At 30.9% G+C, this 21,820-nt stretch overlaps 1 protein-coding gene across 1 annotated transcript; it reads right to left on the bottom strand.

Moving 5' to 3' along the window:
• Positions 1 to 7,733: 7,733 nt before the first annotated feature.
• On the bottom strand, positions 7,734 to 16,307 carry Bm3785 (Uncharacterized protein; the record flags this gene model as incomplete). The annotated part of the gene is made up of 20 exons (XM_043073406.1): positions 7,734 to 7,979; positions 8,198 to 8,360; positions 8,785 to 8,882; positions 9,088 to 9,309; positions 9,418 to 9,518; positions 9,860 to 10,003; positions 10,217 to 10,384; positions 10,654 to 10,842; positions 11,006 to 11,299; positions 11,525 to 11,790; positions 12,237 to 12,420; positions 12,516 to 12,662; positions 12,858 to 13,015; positions 13,542 to 13,734; positions 14,054 to 14,291; positions 14,411 to 14,664; positions 15,017 to 15,321; positions 15,596 to 15,796; positions 15,894 to 16,025; positions 16,234 to 16,307. 20 exons carry the CDS (start codon positions 16,305 to 16,307, stop codon positions 7,734 to 7,736), a joined length of 3,777 nt encoding a protein of 1,258 aa, XP_042929340.1.
• Between the last annotated feature and the right edge of the window lie 5,513 nt (positions 16,308 to 21,820).

The raw sequence follows: 21,820 nt of genomic DNA, 5'->3' as shown, positions 1-21,820 counted from the left end.
CCTCACCAAATTGTCATTAACCTTTCCTTATTGCAATTTAATCGCCTTCAAATTTTCGTAATTACCTAATTTAGCAATGACACCTCAAAAGCTTATGTTGTTAACTCATTTCCTTTGCTGAATCCATTCTGGGTAGCTTCCGTAGCATAATTTCACCCACCACTCATTTATTTGTTTTTTGTTTTGTTTTTTAAACATATATCAGAAGAAAAAATGAGAGAAAAATTCGTGAAGAAACTTTGTAGCTGAAAAAGGAATTAAGAAGTGGACAAGAAGAAATTTTACCATAAAACAACAAGCGCACATAATTTTCCTTTAAAAGCATGCACGCAATTGCGGGAATTTTTGTTAGCTTTATGAATTTTATAGAATAAATTATAATTCTGTTCCTGTAGGTTTGTATTTATCAAAATTTGAAACAAAAATGCTATATTTCACATTATGTAGACATTTTATTCTATCATTTAAGCACGAATCAACGTGATTTTTTGTTTATTAACTTCCGCATGACATTAAAATAGCATTTTATTTATGATAATGACAGATTAGCATGGACTTCAAAATAAAGATAACGTTATTGAGTGATTGCTAAAATTTTGCTGATGTAAATAATCTATTTATTTGTATAACTAAAGCTTTTTCAAGATTTATTACTTCTACACCATCGTTATGACGTGAAAAATTAACAGGTGTTGTGTTGTAAGCTGACAAATTGGTAGGAAACTGTTAGCTGCTTAGTTTGTTTTCATTAAGAAAACTAATTCACTAAAGATTTATTAATAAATTGCTGTTGCAGCAAAAAAGAAAAGAAAGAAAAAAAAAAGGCAATTGATATTAATTGCAATATAAACACTGCAGAATAAATTTAATTTGCAACTTATTACTTCTGCTTTTTAATGAAAAATGTTGGACAAACTTTTTACTACATTATAAATAAGCGATATGATCCAACATGAAATGAATGATACGGTATAAAAAATATTGGACAAAGATTTAACATCTTTCGAGATGAATACACTTATAAGATTATATCGTCACCACAGATAAATCATTAGTAATTTTGGCATTCCATAGAATTTCTAACAGAAGAATTAGTGCGGTAAAGATTAACACTGTTAAAGTTGAATTGAAATTTTAATCAAAATTTTGTCAAAAATTTTGATTAATTTGAACTAGCTATGTAATAAGTTTGAATTAGAAGGTTTTTTTAATAAAAAATTAACCACATATTAAGTTTTTATAAGATATATCCTTATTATTAAAAAGGAAAGATAGAATATTTGGTATCCATATTTGATATTTACAGATGTGTCGCAAGGAAACGGTGATTCGATAAGTCATTAGCTTCTCTTATACTATATATAATTCATTGCCACTACTTTTTTGCTTTATTTTCCAAAAACTACTGAATTTATTATCTAAATTTCAGTATTTTAAGAAAATTAAAACATCAAAATAAACTATCTCACTAATTTCGTTTGCATTCATTCTAATTAGTTCGTGTTAATTGATAAAAGATTTAGAAGGAAATGCAGCAACATACTTTGTGTTTTGAATCTAGAACTGGTAAGATATTTGTCCAATTTAATTTGTTGCAAATTTCTGTATTGTAAGACAATTGCATTTTAATTACTGTACTTATAAATTGGTAATGTTTTGTGTAGCCCTCAGATTGCATACAGAATAAAATGTAAAAAATAAATAATTGTAGCTATGCCAATTATCTAAAATTATAAGAAATAAAAATGAAGAATGGATAAGTTAATGGAAAGGAAAATAATGAAAAAATGGAACAAAATAAATTAGAGATGGAAGATATGTTGATTAAGTAATTATCATAATGAACGGATAGAGCTAAAAGTGGATTCATTATTTAATAGTTAATTTCCAGCTTTCTCTATTGCCGCAATCTTCATCAATTTGCATATTTTTTTTTTCTTTTTTTGGAAAGAACGGTGGTTTTCATCGTCAGGAAAGAAAATTGGCCCCATGAGGAAGTGAAATGAGCAGTAGCATGATGCAATATAGGCTCGAATAAGCAATAATACTATGCCCCTTTCGATTAGATTACTGGCCAATCGGTGTGAAGGATGCTGATAGATAGATTTGGTCTTCCTTTTCCCTTCTTCCGTCCGGAAATTGATGTCGATCTCAATGATCCGGTTCACACTTCTTCACGTCTTTCATCCTCCTTCTTCCTTTTCCCTTCACTTTTCATTTCTTTCTTTTTCTCAAAATCTACAGAATTTCCCAGTTTTTAATTGATTTTTAATGTAGCGAGTCAAAATTTTTTTATGACTATTCTTCCGAGATAACCACCTACGACGGGGCATATTCAAATATGTATAGATATGCTATATCAAATATTCTGATCCATTCACTCTACAAGTCATCAGTACCTTACGTATATTATTTAGAATTCTGGTTAAAATGATTGTTTTGAAGCTAACACTTTTTCCAATTAAAGTCGAAATATATTAAATTGAAAAAATATTTTGCACAGAAAATTTTCAAGCTTAACCTTAACTGATGTCATTAAGAATACTTTAATCACAGCTTATGATTTGAACGATAATGCGAACGAAGAAGGAAAAAGCAGTTTAAGCATAATCTGAGAATCGAAAAAGGAAAATAGTGGGATTTAAAAAGCTGACAAGTACAAAAAGATGAAAACAAAAGGTGGAGAAAAGAAGGAGAGGAGAGTAAATGAAGAAGGTGAAAGAAAAAAGTTTTTGGAGCGGGAAGATATTAAATGGTAATGTCCAGTAATAAATTGATTTCATTGAAACAGCTGCATCGAGAATGTCCACGAGATAGAACCTGTTTGCTTACATTATTCGACATTCGAAAACTCACAATAAACATTTATGATTGCACTTCCTTCGATTAGGGTTCTTTGACTGAGCAATAGCAATTAACAGTCTATAAAATTTTTGGTACGGCTGTTCAAGCTCCTTTCTAGCTAATCTTTTTATTATTCATCATTTTGGTTTGAACTTATAATATGTTCCTGACTTACAAGCTCTCATACTTCAATCAAAAAATATTATGACCTCTGAAACGACATAAATCAACAATTATAAGAATATAGTCGATTAAGCAATCCCTAATAATTTTTCCCATTAATTTAGACCAAAGCTAATAATCCATCGTCAGCACATTCTATAGGAAGCAATTTTAGCTTGTAGCACTATAATGCCGTCACGATGATTAACAATTCCATTCTGATTTCATCACTTGAATCTCAAAATAGCATTACTTGATATAATATCACTAAATTAAATCCATTTCGTATTAAAAAACGACAACAACAACAGCAATAGCATCAACTATTTTAGATGATTATCAAAAATCAAATAATATTTAAATGAATGCTCAAATGCATATTCAGATCTATTGATATTATTTAAAGTCTTCCTTGAACAGTAAAAATCTCCGTCACCATTCCCTTTCAATTTTTTTAAAATAGTTATATTGCGGCCATAGCTTTTTATAGTTGTAATTAAGGAAAAATATTTGTTTTCTTATATTTTAAGCATAAAAGCAAAAAAAAAAAAAAAAAAAACTTATAACTATTGAGGAAGCTCATAAAAGTTAAAATTTAATAATTTCTAATATTTTCAGTTTAAATACCGGTTGATATTATGAAGATAGGAATAAAACAAATCCATTTTTTTCATTCAGCTTATGTCTCACTAACAAAAGCCAAATATAGCATATCACTGAACTCCGTAGTATTATTTTTATCACTATAACACAAGGATATGTCATTTTTCTATATGGATGTGTCTTTGTAATAGATAGAATTTTTGGAACTGAAGAAATTGCTTGGAAATTAGTCTTATTATGAGAAAGTGATAGCCCAAATCGATAGGATTATCCTTAATCATATACAGAATATAATAATTTGAATACAAACTGACTGTAATGATACCGACCATTTAGGCGGTCTCAAGTTTTAAGAGAAATAATAAAGAAATAAATTGAGTAATTGATGGATCATTTTGACAAGCGGTCTACTTAGGATAATAATTATTGGCTTTGTTCATCCATCATCATTAGAATCAATTGATTACTCTTGTGAATCTTGAAAACGAATAATGAACTTACTGGATGATCTAATTGGAATCCGCTTATCTATCCATATTTTGCCTCATTTTCTTTATCGTGGGACCAATTTTTTCCTCTTCAATTTGGATAGAAATTATTCATTGTTTTTCAAATCATTCTTTTTTGCTAAATAGCTTGAATTCATTTTAGTACATCATTTCAATCGTTTTTCTTTTCATTTGATTAACGACCATGAAGTTATTTCTTTGAAAATGCGCTAATGCATTCACTAGCTTGAAAGCTTATCGTATCATTTTCCCAACTCATCACTTTTTGATAACCACACTTTCAGCCATTTAACATTCTCATCAATCAACAGTGAATTCTTCTCAAGCTATTTGAAAGCAATCATTGTAGTTTCTCATTGGATTTTTCACTTTGGCTTCATCCATCTGACTACTGTCGAAATTTCAATGCTATAGCATTTGTATAAATCATGTCCAACAAAACGTTGTTAGAAACAAATCCATAACCCGCCAAAATAAATTTACTGCACTGTTAAAAGCTTTCCGCCAAACAAAGTTTAGTTATTAAAGTTCATTTTGAATAAAAATGAAGGCTTTATTTTCGCTTAGTTAAAAAACAAAGGTCAGATATTTGGAAAATTCAGGTCGAAGTGGAAAGTGATAACAGTAAAAAACTTTAAAGAAAGGACCATCTGAGAAACAATTGAATGAATGGCACTGATTTGTAACTACTGATAATTATGCTTACTTATAAATAACTCGAGTGTACGATTAATGACAAATGCTGCTATTGCTTATTAGTTACTAATAAAGTAAAGTATTAGATTAAAAAGATGATATATATAATGATGAAAATATATATATATATATATATATATAAATTGATAGTTACTGGTTGTTGATAGGAATTATCTGGTGCAGAATAGCATAATTCTGGGGTCAACAAATGACACAAAGCGCATTTTCAAACAACTAATTAACATGGCTAATTAATCAGTTACACAGTTTAAAGTTTGTTTAGTGGAGGCAACAACTGCTTTATCTTTTTCTTACATTCCAAAGGCGGGAAGGGAAGAGATGGGCTCATTTCAGCAGCATAACTCACAATCACCACATCTCTAATCACATCTATTCAATCGTCTTATATCTGTCAAACATTAATAAAATTTTCATCTCAGAATTTGAGAATTTTTGTTCTCAATCAACACCATTTATTTTATTATATCAAAAGTATTTAACATTCAACTACAAACAAATAAACAGACACTAACAATTGTTCTTCATTCATTCGTTGATTTCATCAAACAAGCAGATATTTCAAAAATTGTTTGTTCCAGCTATATCATGTTAAAAATTTTGGCTAATATTTTTAGAAAAAAATTGTCTAAAAATATTAACGAAATCTTTTTCGCTCTATCCTTACTGCTTAATTCTTTTATTCAAACAAACATTAATTAGCATCCAATAAATTTCAATTCACAAATGTCACACTTATATCTGGATAAAAAAAAAAAAAGTGGATAGAATTAATGATAATAATTACAATGTACACTGTAGTAGATAAACCATTAAACGCTTAACAATCTTATAATAATTTGTTAAGAATATATAATTCTACTCATCAAACAGGCTGTTTGCCATGTTATTGTATTGTTAAGCTTACTTAAGAAAAAATTACTAGAACTGTTTCAATTTAAAAGGTCAATTCATTGTTAGAATACAGTACTTTTTCGCACTAATTAGTCTTACCTAGTCCTGTGTCATCATTTATCACCATCATCATTTATTAAAGAAAGTGTTTGCTGAGATAATTTTCATTTGACACATAGTGATCTATCAGAATTCAAGCAACAAGTAATTTCACCAGAAATTTATACTAATTCAAACTCTGACCTCTTCGTTAATTATGAAGAATGCTAAGATGACAGCAAATTACTAATTATACTGAGAGCCAACAATTATCGTTGAGTAATTCATTAATTTAATGCATTCGTACTTCAAATTTCTGAGTTTCCTCTTATAGCATACATTTTGCTAAAGAACTTATTATTTGCACTGGGAAAAAATTTCCTATAATAATTTATAGCATTATTCGAAATTCTTTTTAAACCGTTTTTTTTTTTTTTCCTTTTTTTTTTTTAGATAGTTATCCTATAGAATGATCATAATATTATAATTAGTTAATAAAGTAGATGCATAGGATGAAAAATTTAGATAATATTGGTTAGCAGTGCTTCAATAAAATATTGTTAAATGGAAATTTTATGTCAAGCGGAAATTTTCATCCAAAGTTATAATAAAAACGAAAAAAAAAGAATATGAAATTTTTTCTTATACTTGACAAATTATTGGATAATCTATTTAATCAAGTTAAGAAAAAAATGAAAAATAAAAAAATGGCATAGACACATGAAATACATCCATTTCTTTATGAATATATATATATATATATATATATATATATTTAGTGAAGGAAATCTCCTATCATGATAACAATTCAAATTCTGAATAGATAATTTAGTTCTAATTTTCTTAGATGCACCATAATGAATTAATCCCCTGCCTTATCCTACAAAGATGAAATATCTCATTAACTTCGATGAATTGCGATGCGTATAATGGTATTTTAATTTCTGTACCGGTAAGTGGAAAGACCAATGAGATTCGCTTGTTAACAAAACAGAGAAAGCTATTTGCACTCAGCAATTAAGCGAACAGTTGTCATTGATACTGCACTCCATCAATCAATCATTTGATCATCAATTCGGCTTACTTTGATTGTGACAAAATTATTGAAAATGCCATTATACCCAACAAGCATCAAATAGTCTGATTTAGGTACAAAATTGAAGTTAACAGTGCAAATTTGAAATAAGCCAAATTGATGATACAGTCCTAATCATACTTAACTGCCTTATACATTTGTCTTCATGTAACGTTAACCATATTATACGCACAGGCCAATAAAATCGGAAATTTCCAAAAGTTTTTAACTCACATATGCAAATCTCGTCTCTGTTGTCTGTTGCTAATATTGAATGACCCCATCATTCTTAAAACGATGCAATTGAATCTCAAACTTCATTAACTAACCTTGCGTGATTATAACTACAGTTGCAATTACACTATTAATGAAACAGTATGAAATTGCGTTTCCACTGTTTCTTTTCTCTTTTTGGAACTTTCAGTGAAGTTGCACAAGTAGAATAGAACAGTGTTATTCAGAATCGATACTTCGTATGACAAACAATAACAATAATAAATATATTGAAAATACAATCACTGGACGAATAAGTGTGAGCAAGTAAAGAAAACGCTATACGGCAAACAGTTACTTGATTAAAACTGCATTTTTATTTTATCACTTTTCTTATAAATAGTAAATGAATTATCTGAATTTTACAAAATTAATTCAAGAACTTCCGTAACTTTTGAATATTTGTTGTAAAATACACTAACTAAAAACTCATTTTCGTGATCTGCTGTATCATTTTCTTTTCCTTTCAAGATATACAGAGGCCTAAAAATTCTCAAATAAACCAAATAAACGAACAAACAGTAAAGGCGCTTCACAAAATGCGAGTATCACATTTGCTTCAAATCTGAAGAAATAACAATTTATAATTTGGGCAGATAAATACAGTAATTTCATGTCCACTAGGAACGAATAAATGGAATGTAACGCATCAAAGTTGTTTTACGATTATGATTGGCATCACTTGCTTCTGCTGCTTGTAAAACGCCTAATTGTGCCTGAGTTAACAGACACAGTGCTGATGCAACTGCTAAACCTGAAGTACCATGAGGTGTAAATTGTCGACCTCCCGTTGGTAAACGAACAGCTAAAGTGAATACACCAGAACGATAGTTACTGCATGGTTCAACCGATATGGGAGTAGCCATCTGTAAACAATCTTCTTAAAAAAGCATATCAACCAAAACAAAAATACCAGTATGACCTGAACCATTTAGCTAACTATTCTGTCTGCAGTACAAGTGCTAAAAGGGATTCTCTCAGATCAGCAGTCTGGACACGACCAAATACGATTTTCTACTTTTTCCTAACTATACAGATACTGGTAACCAAAAATTGCATATATTTGTCTCTAATAGCTACTTACCAAATTGGCTCGTGGAGAAGTCAGTTCAAGCCTCACAGAGGCGAATGGACGTGAAGCCATTTGTTCAATTTCATCATAGCGTCTCTGGTTTCGTCTGAATACTTCAATTCGTAATTTAATCATCCATAACAAACCCGCAACAACGAGAAGTACAACAAAACACCTGTAAGCATATTCTCACTTAGTAGATAGCAAAATATTTGAAATAATTACTGCTTACACTGAAAAAAGAACATGCTTTAAAAAGTTTAAATTATGAGGATAATTCGAAGTGCAGCACTGACGAAGGTCAAACACAGCGTTCTCGTATGTTCTTCGACATGACAGCTCTAAGGCGATTTCTTTTGGGTAAATTATGAAGAGGGATATAAAAAGAGGAAGAGAAACAAAAACAATTCACGAGAAGTGATTTTACGAAGATTATTCAAAATTTCAAGAGATGACTAAGAATATTTAAACCGAAATGTTTAATTGGAAGTGTATCACAGCTGTTTGATGTTTAGTTACTTGATGTTGCATTCAATTTTACATCTAGAAAATAACGCTTCAAAAAGCAAAAGACACTAAAAAATGTTAAAAGAACTTACGCAGCGAATATCACAAAAAATAAGACCCAGTTTATCGGAGGCGACTGCGAAAACGAAATTTGTATTTTTATCGGAGTGGAAAAATTGTAAACTTTCACCTAAAACAACACTTGTACTAAGAGTAATTTACGGAAACGAATACTGTAACAAAGACGAATGTATTACATGATTAATGAAATACAATGAATAGATGAATGAGACTAGTGATTCGAAATGTAGTAGTGACTGGTACGGACTGGATAATTGTCGAAAGTATATCTAATTCATCTTTTCATTTTAAAAATTTTTTAAATTTTGACGAACCAAGAATGTTGTATTAGCATCAGTCCCAAAAACAAATCCAGGTTCAGCATTAGCACTGTATGCACGTCGGATACCATTTTCATCACACACAGTTCTTGTCATTAACAGTTTATTAGAACCAGCGTGCCCTTCGAAAAGTGATGAGTTGATACTCATCGACACTAATGCTTTCTCTGATTTCGGAGATTCACAGACTACCGTAAACTGAACATCAGTATCTCTCTAAAAGTATTTTTTGGGTATAAGGTACCAAATATGCAAGAAATATAAACCTTCTGAAATTCATATCCAGTGGCGACCTAGATATTTTGGAGATGCATTACGTACTACCTTATGTGGTGTGCTGAAGAAATTGATCTGGTTCACATATTTGTCTTTCGGATCGTCCTGATCAAGCTTAAATGTGAAAATAAAATCCACTGTCAACTCATCTGAAAAAAGTTTACAATTACAGGTAAATGGTATACATATCGGATAAAAATACAAAACATTTTGAAAAAAAAAGAAGGAGCGAAATTATTATGCTCGTCTTTTCAACCTTTCACTAAGCACCACTAAACAGCAAAAGAAAAACAGGATCACTTGGTTTCTCTTCATTTATTCATCCAAATTTCGAATACGACTGCGCACACAGCAAATAATACACTTTTCTCTTCTTTGCAGCATGAGATAAAGAATTTAAACGTTGTATTAGACTAGCTTAAAATTATGCTCAAAATAATTCTGTTTGTTTCTTCATTTAGAACATTGTTACAATCGCCAAAAAACTCACAGTAGCACAACTGATTATTTTCAGGATCCCCATAATATTTGGGCTCACATTTACTACAGTTCTTTCCAGTAACACCTTTTGTAGTGCAGTAACAATCGCCAGTTTCTCTATTGCACATTGTTGCCTGACCGTTGCAAAAACATTCTAAAAAACAAAATAAGATATTTTTCAAGAAAAAACAGTTCTTAAATATCATATTGGTAGAAATTCATCCAAGGAAAAAATTAACATATTTGGGAATGTTTAAAAAACTTGATGCATCAGCAAAATCATTCTTAATAGAGCAAAGCCACAATATATAATTTAAAAAAAGTTTAAATGCGAACGCTGACAATTTTCAAAACGACAAAACTAAACCTTCGCATCTTCCTCCATTTCGAGGATCTCCATAGAATCCATCAGCACAGAACTGACAATGTTCACCAGTTGTGTTATGATCACATTGTGTACAACTCCGTTCTTCGATATTCCATTCAAGTGAACGCCTTCTTAACGTACAATTGCTGTGTCCATTACACTGGCAAGCTGTAAAATAATGGAATTTTATCGAAATGAATTGTTCCGTAAATGTGCTATTTGGCAAATTTCAGTTAATGACGACCCCAGTAGACTATTTAGATACAAAAAAGTTTACATAAAATTTACATAGTATTTTCTTCAAAATAACTTTTATGTTCAGTAAGGAAAAGAACAGTTATTACGAAAAATCAGATCCCAATACAAAAAGTTTACAATATTCTGTATAGCAATTTACATTTTGCTTTGAAGCTAAATAAGTACAATTTCTAGCACACCTGAGCAATTTGTGAAATACCATTTTGATTTCCCATCTTTTGGACAAAACAATTCGTTATCGGGTGCTTCAAGGCTACCCGGTAGACATTTCCCCAAACCAGTCCCAGAACCATCGTCACACCAACCACAATTTGGTCCTACGCGTTGACATTCTGCACACGTCTTTTGCTTCGAACAATCCATGGGATCTACAATATTATACTGTTGTCATAAGGCAGATCATATTAAATTCTGCTGATTCATACTTGTGGAGATTTTTACACCAAAATTCTATCTAAAGAAATTGCTACTTGCACTTCCATAAATTTTGTTTTTCAACATAAACAGCGAAGTTTCAGTTTAAGATATTACCCAGTTGGCATGCATGTTGATTACTGATTATATTCGTGGCTGTGACCCATGACTGACACTGTCCATATGGAAAATTGACCATATAGGCATCCATTGAAACACAACGTGAAGTCGTTGGACACCACATGCACTGCTCCTTTATACAAACTTGACAATCGTCATGAAACCAACAAGGTGCTGGACATGACTCATTCTTTGAAGATGGATTCAGCGCATTTAACGCAAGTAGTGACGTGTGTTCTGATTGGGAATAAGAATGTTGCTGCTGTGGTGCCTCACCTTCTAATGATAGATCTGAAATTTCTTCACGTCAACAACTGTAACATTCCATGAAGAGAAGCATATTTATAGTTTAGATCTTCTCAGTAAACGAAGTAATTGTGAATTTCATTAAATTATACTGAAATACTTTTTTCTTATATATCATACTGAAAATACTCTTTTTTTTTTTCTTATACATGGCTTCAGCGTGATCTGGTAAACACATATAGAATAAGGAGAACATAAAAAATTACAGACCATAACTGTTGACACATTTCCATTTAGAATCCTTCATTAGAAACCAACTGCAATGCTTTAATTTTTTGCAAGCGAAGCATTCAGCAGCGAAAAAGCATGGTCGAGGCTCTTCATCCTTTGGACAAGCATCAGATTTCGCTACTGGGTTAGTTCGATCTTTACATAAATTATCAGAAACGCATTCACGACTCCAATGGCACCAACTACACCCTTCTACAGCCGTACACGATGCACAGTCCTTTTCTTCACTGCACCACGATGGTGCCCTGAAATTAAGCTGAGAATAAATATGGCAAATACAAAAGTGGAGCAGATAGAACGACTTCATAGCGTAACATAAATTAGATAAAGCGAAGTCCCATAACATTCATCTGGACACTTTATCAACATATGATAAATGAGAAGAGCCAATGGAAGGAGAGATAATTCAGAAGGTCCAAGTAAAGTCGAGAAGACATTACACTGAGAGTTGACTGGCTATATCCAAGTTGAAGAAACCACTGCAGCCTCGTCCAGGCATGATTATTCGGAATGGTCATAAAGTTATTCAATAAGCATACGAAGATCAGCCTGGAATCGCAGGTATGAACAAGCGGCCGAATCTTGGTAAAGCTGGATTCATCGTACGATGGAAGAACGACCTAATATTTACCAAAGCAGAAATAAACTAGTTACCAAGGTTAATCTCGTAAAATAATTATAGCAAACTCACTTCCTCCAACTAATCGGACATTTCTGCTCCTCTTTCGGATCTTCGTTTTTCACATAGGATAAAAATGAATGAGCATATGATACATCGCGCTGCACAGACTTGCATTTCCCAGCATGGAAAATGCAGCGCACACCTTCTCTCATGTTACGACAATCGTCTGGTCGTTTTAAACCACCACATTCCGCTGCAAATACTGTTCTTAATTTTAAATTTTTATGCAGTGCAGAACGAATTTTCACATTTTAGTTTAAATTCATAGCAATGCATTCAGGCACTAACCTGGAGTGAATTTCACAACATCTGATAACATTACTCCATTGAAACCACCAATCACAAAGATGTTATGCTTTGTGACCATTGACGAATGCCCATAACGTTGCAAAAACGGCAAATTATTGTTTGATAGTGTAAACCAAGTATCACACCCTGGAAAGTCCTCATTATCTTTAACTGTGAATAGAAATTCCAACAGAAAATAAGCATATAACCTGAATGTATAAAAAAAAAAAAAGATCAAGAAACTGAGAAGTAACAATTACTATCCGGAATAAATTACCAGGAATACTCATAAATTGAAATAGGGACAATTTTGAGCAATGAACAATGAAGAAACAAACAAACCAATATCATATGCTTGAATATCACTAGAATAACATTCCTGAATGCGTGATGATGACTCATTGTGCACATTTCCGCCGACAATAATCATTAAATCATTGATCAATGATGCGGAATGACGAAAAACTGGAGTGTGTCCAGAAGAAAGAGTTCGATGCGAACTATAAACCATACCAATCTTACTTATAGAAATTTTTTATACTTTTCATCGGAAGCAAAGAAGAAAGACACAAAACCAAAAACTGAAATATTTTAAAACATTTCTAATACTTAAACTATTTGCAGCCATACTAATTCTGACATTAACACAAAGACAGCAAGCTATATCTAGAACATAATATTTTATGCTCAGCTTCTAAATTGAGGTTAATGCTCCTCGAATACATCCAACCAACCAGTTTACACAGTCATCTAAGTTTACTAGGAAAACACCACTCAGCAAATCTCGTTGTAGTACACTATTATAAGGTATTTAATAATAAAAAACGAATGGTTATCACTGCCCATGCTGCCAAATTTACAAGTATAATGTTTAAATATTCAATGAATATTTTCACGAATCCAAAGCGTCGTCCGCTTATTTTCTACTCAATATTTTAATATCATTTACAAAAAATTATTCAGAGTGGTTCTGGTTGCTATTGCTCAGTGCCTAAACTTAGCCAATTAGAAAGACAGAAAAATTACCATTCTCGATTGTCACAGACATATTCAATTAAGGTACTGCTAACTCGTGACAAGAAACCTTCATAAGGCAACAAATAACCACCATAGATTAAGATGACTTCTTTTTTCTCATGAACATATGCAACAAGAGAATGACCAAATCTTCCTTGCACATGAGGACCACGATCTGGAACAATACTCCATCGCTTGGTGCCTGAAATATTTCTCTTTGACTGAATATCATGACAGTTCAACACTAAAACTTAGGATATAAAAGAAGGTTCAGGTAGAAAAAAATATGTGAAGCAAATATATTTGTACATCATAGATATGAACCTCCCGAAACCCAGCATAACTGCACATGTAAACAATTCTATATGATGTACAATGGGCCTAAATTAACTATGGATTTTGCAGAATATAACAGAAAAACATATCCATAAACTCAGTTTATTCAATTCACAAACAAAGCGTTGTACTAAGAATAGAAAACCGAAATGCTTAATATGCAAAGGTAACTATAAAACACTCACTAATCTTATATTTTTGTATGCTGTACATGTATCCAAAATATGGACTATGTCCATAAAACACGAACATTTCATCCCCAATCAAATGTGCAGCATGGCCAGCAACGGCACCTGGCACAGCATTTGATGCATTATTATTATTATTTTCCAAAGTCCACTCCAAAGTTGCAAGATCCAAACTCCACAATTCATTAGTCACTATACGTTCATCAATTACGCCCCCAAACATATATATAGTGCTCTAAAAATAAAACCACATACAAAAGATGCAATTCAATTTAATTCTGTAGAGCTTTTTAAAATCGCAGACCGAGAATAATCGTGATGTTAATCTTAATATGAACCATGATCAATATTTACCTTATATCTCACAACGGTGTGATCGTAACGTGATCTCGGAGTGTTTCTTGTTGGAATTTTATGCCATGATGACTTTGTAATATCATATACAGCAACAAACGAATTATTAACACCAGTAAAATGAGCTCCACCAATTACCCATATTTTCGTGTCGTTTACGAGTATGGCTGTGTGTGATGCACGAGCTCCAAAATCCCCACTTGTTAAAACTGTTTCAAAAACCGACTGTGTTGTCAAAGCCTGACAACGATCCCCTGTGAAGAAACTGCATTGGTTTCACGAAAGACAAAACTAGATGTACAAACAGTTACTTTTTTGATCTTAATACAAATTCAACAATTGAACTCAATTATTTTCCAACACATTATATTTCATTTTTAATTTATTAACCACAAAAAACCAGTGTAATTGACTTTTGAGATGTGTTAAGCACTAACGATAGCAATAACGACAATTAATAGTCACATTCACAGACTTGAAAAAAAAATTCCTTTTTTCTCCCTTGACCTCTTGACATCGTCAAGTAGTTCACGAGCACATCAAAACATTACAGTCAAATGTATCTAAAACTCGAATAAATTCAATTCTATGTAAAATAAAATATACCGTGGAAATGCATGTTACAGCTACACCGATTATCTGCACTGCAAATCCCCGCCATACCACATGCTTTTGATGTTTTATTCCTGTCTTTATCAGTACAAATCAGCGTGTCACACAGCGCTCCCGTATAACCTTCGTAACACTCACAAATGCCTTCAGTACACTTTCCGTTTGATGTGCAATTATTCAAACATTTGCCATAAGCAAAAGTGATGTTGAAACCAGACATGTTAAATGCTAGGTCACTGAAGAAATAAACAAGCGCCTTTCCAGATCTGATACTTACCTCTCTACCAGAGATAACACCACTGAAACACATTGCCTTAAATAACATAACAAATCATTATTTTTCCAGACACAAAAACACCTAGAATTATAACGAAATGAATTTAAAATTGCTTCCATTGAAACACATTGCCTTAAATAACATAACAAATCATTATTTTTCCAGGCACAAAAACACCTAGAATTATAACGAAATGAATTTAAAATTGCTTCCATTATGAATAAACACTGTTTGGATAATTCAAAATCACAGTGCTATAACCCACATAATCAACATGCCATCAATTTATAACGTACCTGAATGCAGCCAGCTGGTGACTTCTAGTTCCTGTTCCATCATATATGTACAAATGATCCCAGCTACATTCGGTAACTAGTGAATCAATCCGTAACAACAATGCACCTCGTTTTTTCTCATCCTTAATAATCCACATGCATCGGGAGGACGAACTATAATTGCGTGGACCATCTGTTAACAATTCATTTTCGTCCGTCAACCTTAAATAGTACATGACTTTACAAACTCAACTTTTCCGTCTAACTCCTCCAATGATAGCAGGCTTAATAAAACAAACGATAAATAAAATTAGATTACAAGTTCCGGCCATGACAGCGATCACACTGAACACCACCCCAGCCAGCGAAACAACGGCATTTTTCATTCTCACATTTACCCTGATAGCACGGCTTGTTATCACAATTTTTTGATACAGACGCAGACCCGATTCTGAAACATAATCATAAGCATATCCTGAAAAATAATCGTGACTATAACCTGAAGAATAACCATTCTCGTATAATTAATATAATGATTAAACGGACGATCCACAACTTCAAATAAGAGCAGCATTCACCATTAATAATAAAGGCATGCAAAAGTAGAATAATTGTTAAAAACACTAATAAAAATAAAAATAACGTTATAAAGGACAAACCGTTCGATATGGACACTTGAGTAAATTACTGTAGATGCATGGAGGAACATCGCAGCCAATAAGGCAGCACCCATCTCATATAGACATTATTATACTAAATCACCAACACGGGTGCTGTAAATCAAATTGTAAGTAATACAGTAATGAATATGCACTATTAATTTATCTGAACTCTTCGCCGGATAAAACACAACATTTCATCCCTCTCACTCCTTCGCCTTATCCATCTAAAAGCCTACTATAAAAGCTAAAATCGTTCCATAGTAGCCGTTTCCGGAAAGGAAAAGCAGGAAGATAAACAGAACACAATAACCTTAAAACGTTGTTAAAATAACCGCAAAAGAACGCTTACATAACAATTGCAAATAATATGGCCGAGTCGTCATCCCGTATTCTATGGTTCCGGACAAACATCTTCACTTTATACCAAAAACTATGGTACCACTCGCTGATAGTACTAAATTTGTACCACGTTTCTGGATTCTGTCTTCGGAAGGGTGAGTGGATAAGTCATGAGGGTAGGATCTGCAAAACTGTGGGTACAAATTTTACCTACAGTTCTGTCCACTTTTAATTTTATTGCTAGTTTCACTGTCATTATACTCAATTCTGCTGAAGTGATTCTGCAATTGACGCATATTAGAGACTCTTTATATATACTTAAGCATTTTGCAAGAATTCTCAGAACAGAAAATGCGCATGTCAAATATCATTCGATGAAGTGGCACCAATTGCAATTTAGTTGTTGGACAAAAATGCATCTTAAGCTTTTATTGGTAACAGTCTGTATTATTTCATTACTGCCTAAATGGAACAAAGTCCGAAGACGACAAACAAATTCTTTTGAAATATCCTAGTAATTTTACTTTGATAAATATCCTGCACATTTATGAACTATTTAAACCTAAAACATCTCTTAAAATTTCAAATAATTTCCTTTCATTTCTGAGAAATGTGAAAAAGATGCAAGGACAAATATATGAGTTGTATGTGCTCATTTCTGTCTTTTTCTCTTTTTTGTTTACCACAATAACCTTTTTGAATGATATTTTCACTATGTTCAAATTAACGACCTGAAATAAACTACATCATTTTGTTTACACTGTATCATCGTAATCCCAATTGTTTAATAATTTCACTGCTACAAAAACTACATGAATTATTAAAATTTCGTAGTGGTACATAATTCAAAAAGCAGAACTAAATGTCAAATCTTATACACTTTCTCCATTTTGCCATCATAAGTGGGAATATCCGAATTTCCGATTTAATATTTCATTTATCGGTGTAGAACAGATTTCTGGATACCGATAATCAATCACTATTCTCCTGAAAGGGTCACATAATATAGCCATTTAACATCCCTTTTTTTTCATCAATTTATTCGTTCATTATTAAGTTTTCGGAAGCAAAACATCAAAATTAATGATTGCTAAATGACTCACACAAGTTGAAAATTCAATAGACTTTTTTTTCAAAATTTACTTGAACCTTCTCTCACTATCGCATTCTTCTCGCAGCATTTTGAGTTCTTTTTTTTTTTTTCTTGAAGAACAAGCTGAAGCAAGGAAGCATGAAATCGATATTAAAAGCAAGAGATAGATTAGGTATTGGACATGGGACATTCTGCTTCTTTCTCATTCTATAGCGACACATTCCAACGTAGTTTAAGCCTTTTATTTACTTCAAAAAAAAGTTGTTTTTCCTATTTCCAAACCAGATAACTCCGTAATGTTTGCTTGGGATGTCGTAAAAAAGTGTACCTGAAATTTGGCATCGTTTTTTTTTTTTTGGCATGCAATATATGCTACTTGTTGTTGCCACTTAACAGAACTTTTTACAGTTTGAACATTACAAAAGTAATAATAAAATAATGTACCAATTCTTTTATGTGAATCAATGGAGCATTTTCTTTTACCAGTTAAGTGAATCTTGAGCCCGAAATGCTAATTTTACTAATCATTTGGAATATTGATCATCAAATTTGTTTGATGAAGTTGATTTTCAATTCAAAAATATATAAATAGAATAATGTACCAATTCTTTCATGTCCTTGGTTTCAATTTTTCCAGTAATTTTTGTATTATTTACTTTATTCGTCAACTTTAATCATTTATAGAACAGAAATTATTCATCTTGTCAAACTACATTTTTCTTTTTCTTTTTTTTTTTTTCGAAATAGGAATAAAATTTAGTTACAGCTATATCACAAACTGAAGTTTGGTTTTAAATTTTAAAGCTGATTTTTTATCGTCAGTAGATGGTAAACAATCGTTCTTGCTATATAAACTGCAATACATTTGCTGAAAAATCCACTGGGTACGCTTTTCCAAATTTTCATTTTGTGCAAAGGCCACTCAAGCATTTCACCCGGATTGCATTCCAATTGAGCCATTTCTCCCTCTATCTCATTGCTTTTTTATTATTTTTTCTCTTTCAGCTACTAATTTTTAGAAAATTTCAAAATTCTAAAACTAATTCTTTACGATTTTTATTACACTACTTTGTCTAAATATGAAACAATTTAAATTGATACCGAAAAAAAAAAAAGAAAAAGCTAACATCAGTTGCTTAATTGTCGTTATTATCATTAAAATCAAAGTTTTCCTCGGCTCCGAAAGTTCTTTTTTTACTGAGATAATGCAAATTTCTAGATTTTCATATTTCTTGATTCTTTGCAAGCACCTTTTTCTTTCTCTCTTCGTATCATTTCCGGAATGAGATAAATTCTAATACAGTAAAATTCAACAAATCACTCGCATTTCAAATATTTTTGAATTCCTAGTCCGAAGCTTTTAGTCAGTTTTTTTCTTTTAGTCAGGATAGTAATCTCATCTCATTAAAATACTTCTAATAAATTTGAAATAATAATGAGGGTGAATCGAACATTAACACATTTATGCTCTGTAGGAATGTTCATGCTTCAACCTTCAGATAATGATATTGACAGTGTTCCATTACCTTTTTGTTTTTCGGTTCAAACTGATAACCTCAGTCATGCATTTAGTGGACTATGCTTGACGTAATATGATAATATTTAACAAAAGCTACTTTTGTTGGCATAGAAATGCATTGCACAGATTGCAGTGATACTTTTAAAATACTTTCTTCATCTTATGTATATCTCTTAGTTTCTCAATAACTAAGCTATCTAATTCTATCAAAATTACGTATGCAACATTTTGCAATTTACATATTATGAATTTTATATTTAAATTTTCAAATTTAGAATATTCAAGTTTAAAATACACGAAGAAAATTGTATGATTTGATAGTAGTAATATATTAGAAATATAAAAATTCTTGGTAATGACACAGTGAAATAATTTGCTCTTCGTAATAATCCAACCAGAAAACTAAAAGTAAAAAAGACTCTTTTCAACAAATAAGATATATATAAAGTTCTTTTTCTTGGTAATATGTTACGATTATACAAGGATAAATATTGCTGAGAATTATTTAGTAATTCGTTTGAATAGGCAATTTTATTTGATGAACAAATGATCAATTGTGATTAATACTTATTTTTGATTAATTTTACTTGGAATGTGTTATAATATTTGCACCATTTTTTTTAAATAAAATTTTCAAAAATAAGAAAGAAAAAGTAAAATTCCAAATGAAAATAAACAGCACCAAAAAAGGAAAAATGAAAAAGATTGGATAAACACTTCAATGAATTATTCGATTAACAAACATAATTCTTAACATTTCATCATATCATTTCTTGCTAACAAAAATTTATTTCATTTTTTCTTATAACTTTCTCACGATTGTTTAACAAATGTTGATTACATTACAATTAGACCAAGTTATTCTAGTCTCTAGATGCATCAAACTCAGACATCCCAAGTTTTCTAAATTAAGTAAACATGTTATAAGGGAATAAGTGGCAAAGCAAATATATTTCAGTTCAAAATGAAGCTATTTAATTGCATGCATTTTAATTTTCTTTCCTTTCCTTTTATCTTCGAGATGCTTTTTTTCTCCTTCCAAACTTATATCAATTAATAATATTTCATAAAAGCAAAATAATATGAAAAAGCATAAACTATTATTTAGTCATTGGAATTTAGATTAGAGAGCCATCAAATAATAAAGCTTTTTTTTTTCTTTTTTGAAAGGTATATTAGTTTGTATTTTTGCAGCATTTTCAAGGGAAAACAAAAACTTTTTGTTTACTACAAACGATAAAATGATGTAATAGAATGCACTTTATATTTATTTCAAAGTTATATTCAACGGTTACAGATTTGAAAAAAATTAATAAATGCTTTACTCACCTAAAGTTATTTCATTCATTTTTTTTCCTTTAAAATTTGCTTCTTCAGTTTATTTTTACCACTATATGTTTATGGATATATTGAAAGAAAAAAAATAGGTCATTTTAATTATTTGTTCGATGAAGAAGTACACTGAATTTTTTATTTGATACCAGTGGACGTCACAGAAGAAATTATATGTAACATATACTTCCAGGATGGTTAGACGGAAAAGAAACTTGAACTGAACATGAAATATAAAATTTCATAAAATTTTAAAAATTTATAGATGCAGGTAATAAATAATTTGTAAACAATTAACTTCAACTGAAATTTCGACCACATAACAAAAAAATGTTCACAAATTGCTTATTGATAAATACACATATAGAAAAATATTGATTTAATCAGACAATGATTATTTAATTATTAACTTCCATTGAGAATAAAAATATTGAAATGCTTTTTTTTTTAATTGGTAAACTATAAATTAAAAAAAAAAAATTTCTAAATAATGACTGTGTAGATTAGCAACATTAATTTTCTTTGGAAATTGAAAAAAAAAAAAAAAAAAAAAAACAGTCATTCTCTCGCAGTTACAATTATGATATAAGCAGTTGATGAATATCATTGGACATTCATAGAATTCGCATATACCATGGAATCACTGTGCTATAACTCTTGTGTGGCAACAGAATCACTATCATGAAAGTGGAAATTCTGGCAGCTATATGGTTTGTTGTGTTTATCATTTTTCACTTAAAACTGCGAATTTCTCACACTTATCAGATGAATGCACTTTATATTTATTTATTATACTACCAGCTGATCTACTCTTGCAGTTATTCAGGTCTTACTATGCAGTTTGCACAGCAATCCTAAAAAAAAGATATACCGCAAAGAAAATAAACATTTCAGTTATCGTTCATATTACTGCAATATGCAATTTTCCTAAATATTTCAATAATTCAAATATTTTAAATGACGTCTAATATAATTCAAAATTTGTGTGCTAATGTTTTGATTCTTTATAAGTCATTATTGTTGAATTTATTTTGCTATGTGTTTTGCTTCATCAAAAATTCATTCTGATCTGTTCAATAACCAATCAAAATTTTTAGCTTAGATCAATGAACTTTCGTGCTATTGTAAGCAAAAGTGAAACTATAAAAAAATTTTCATATTAATTTTTTTTTTTTATTTCCATATATTTCCATTTTAAGATGGTATGAGAGAAATGAATTAACGAGTAATTGGAAAGCTTTTTGATATATTAAACCTTCATAATGCTTATTCAGGAAGCTTTTTCTTGCTAATAACAAAAT

The sequence above is a fragment of the Brugia malayi genome, assembly GCF_000002995.4.
Source record: "Brugia malayi strain FR3 genome assembly, contig: Bm_v4_ChrX_scaffold_001, whole genome shotgun sequence".
Lineage (NCBI taxonomy): Eukaryota > Metazoa > Nematoda > Chromadorea > Rhabditida > Onchocercidae > Brugia > Brugia malayi.
The sequence above is the reverse complement of the archived record's forward strand: the minus strand, read 5'-3'. Positions and strand labels throughout refer to the sequence as shown.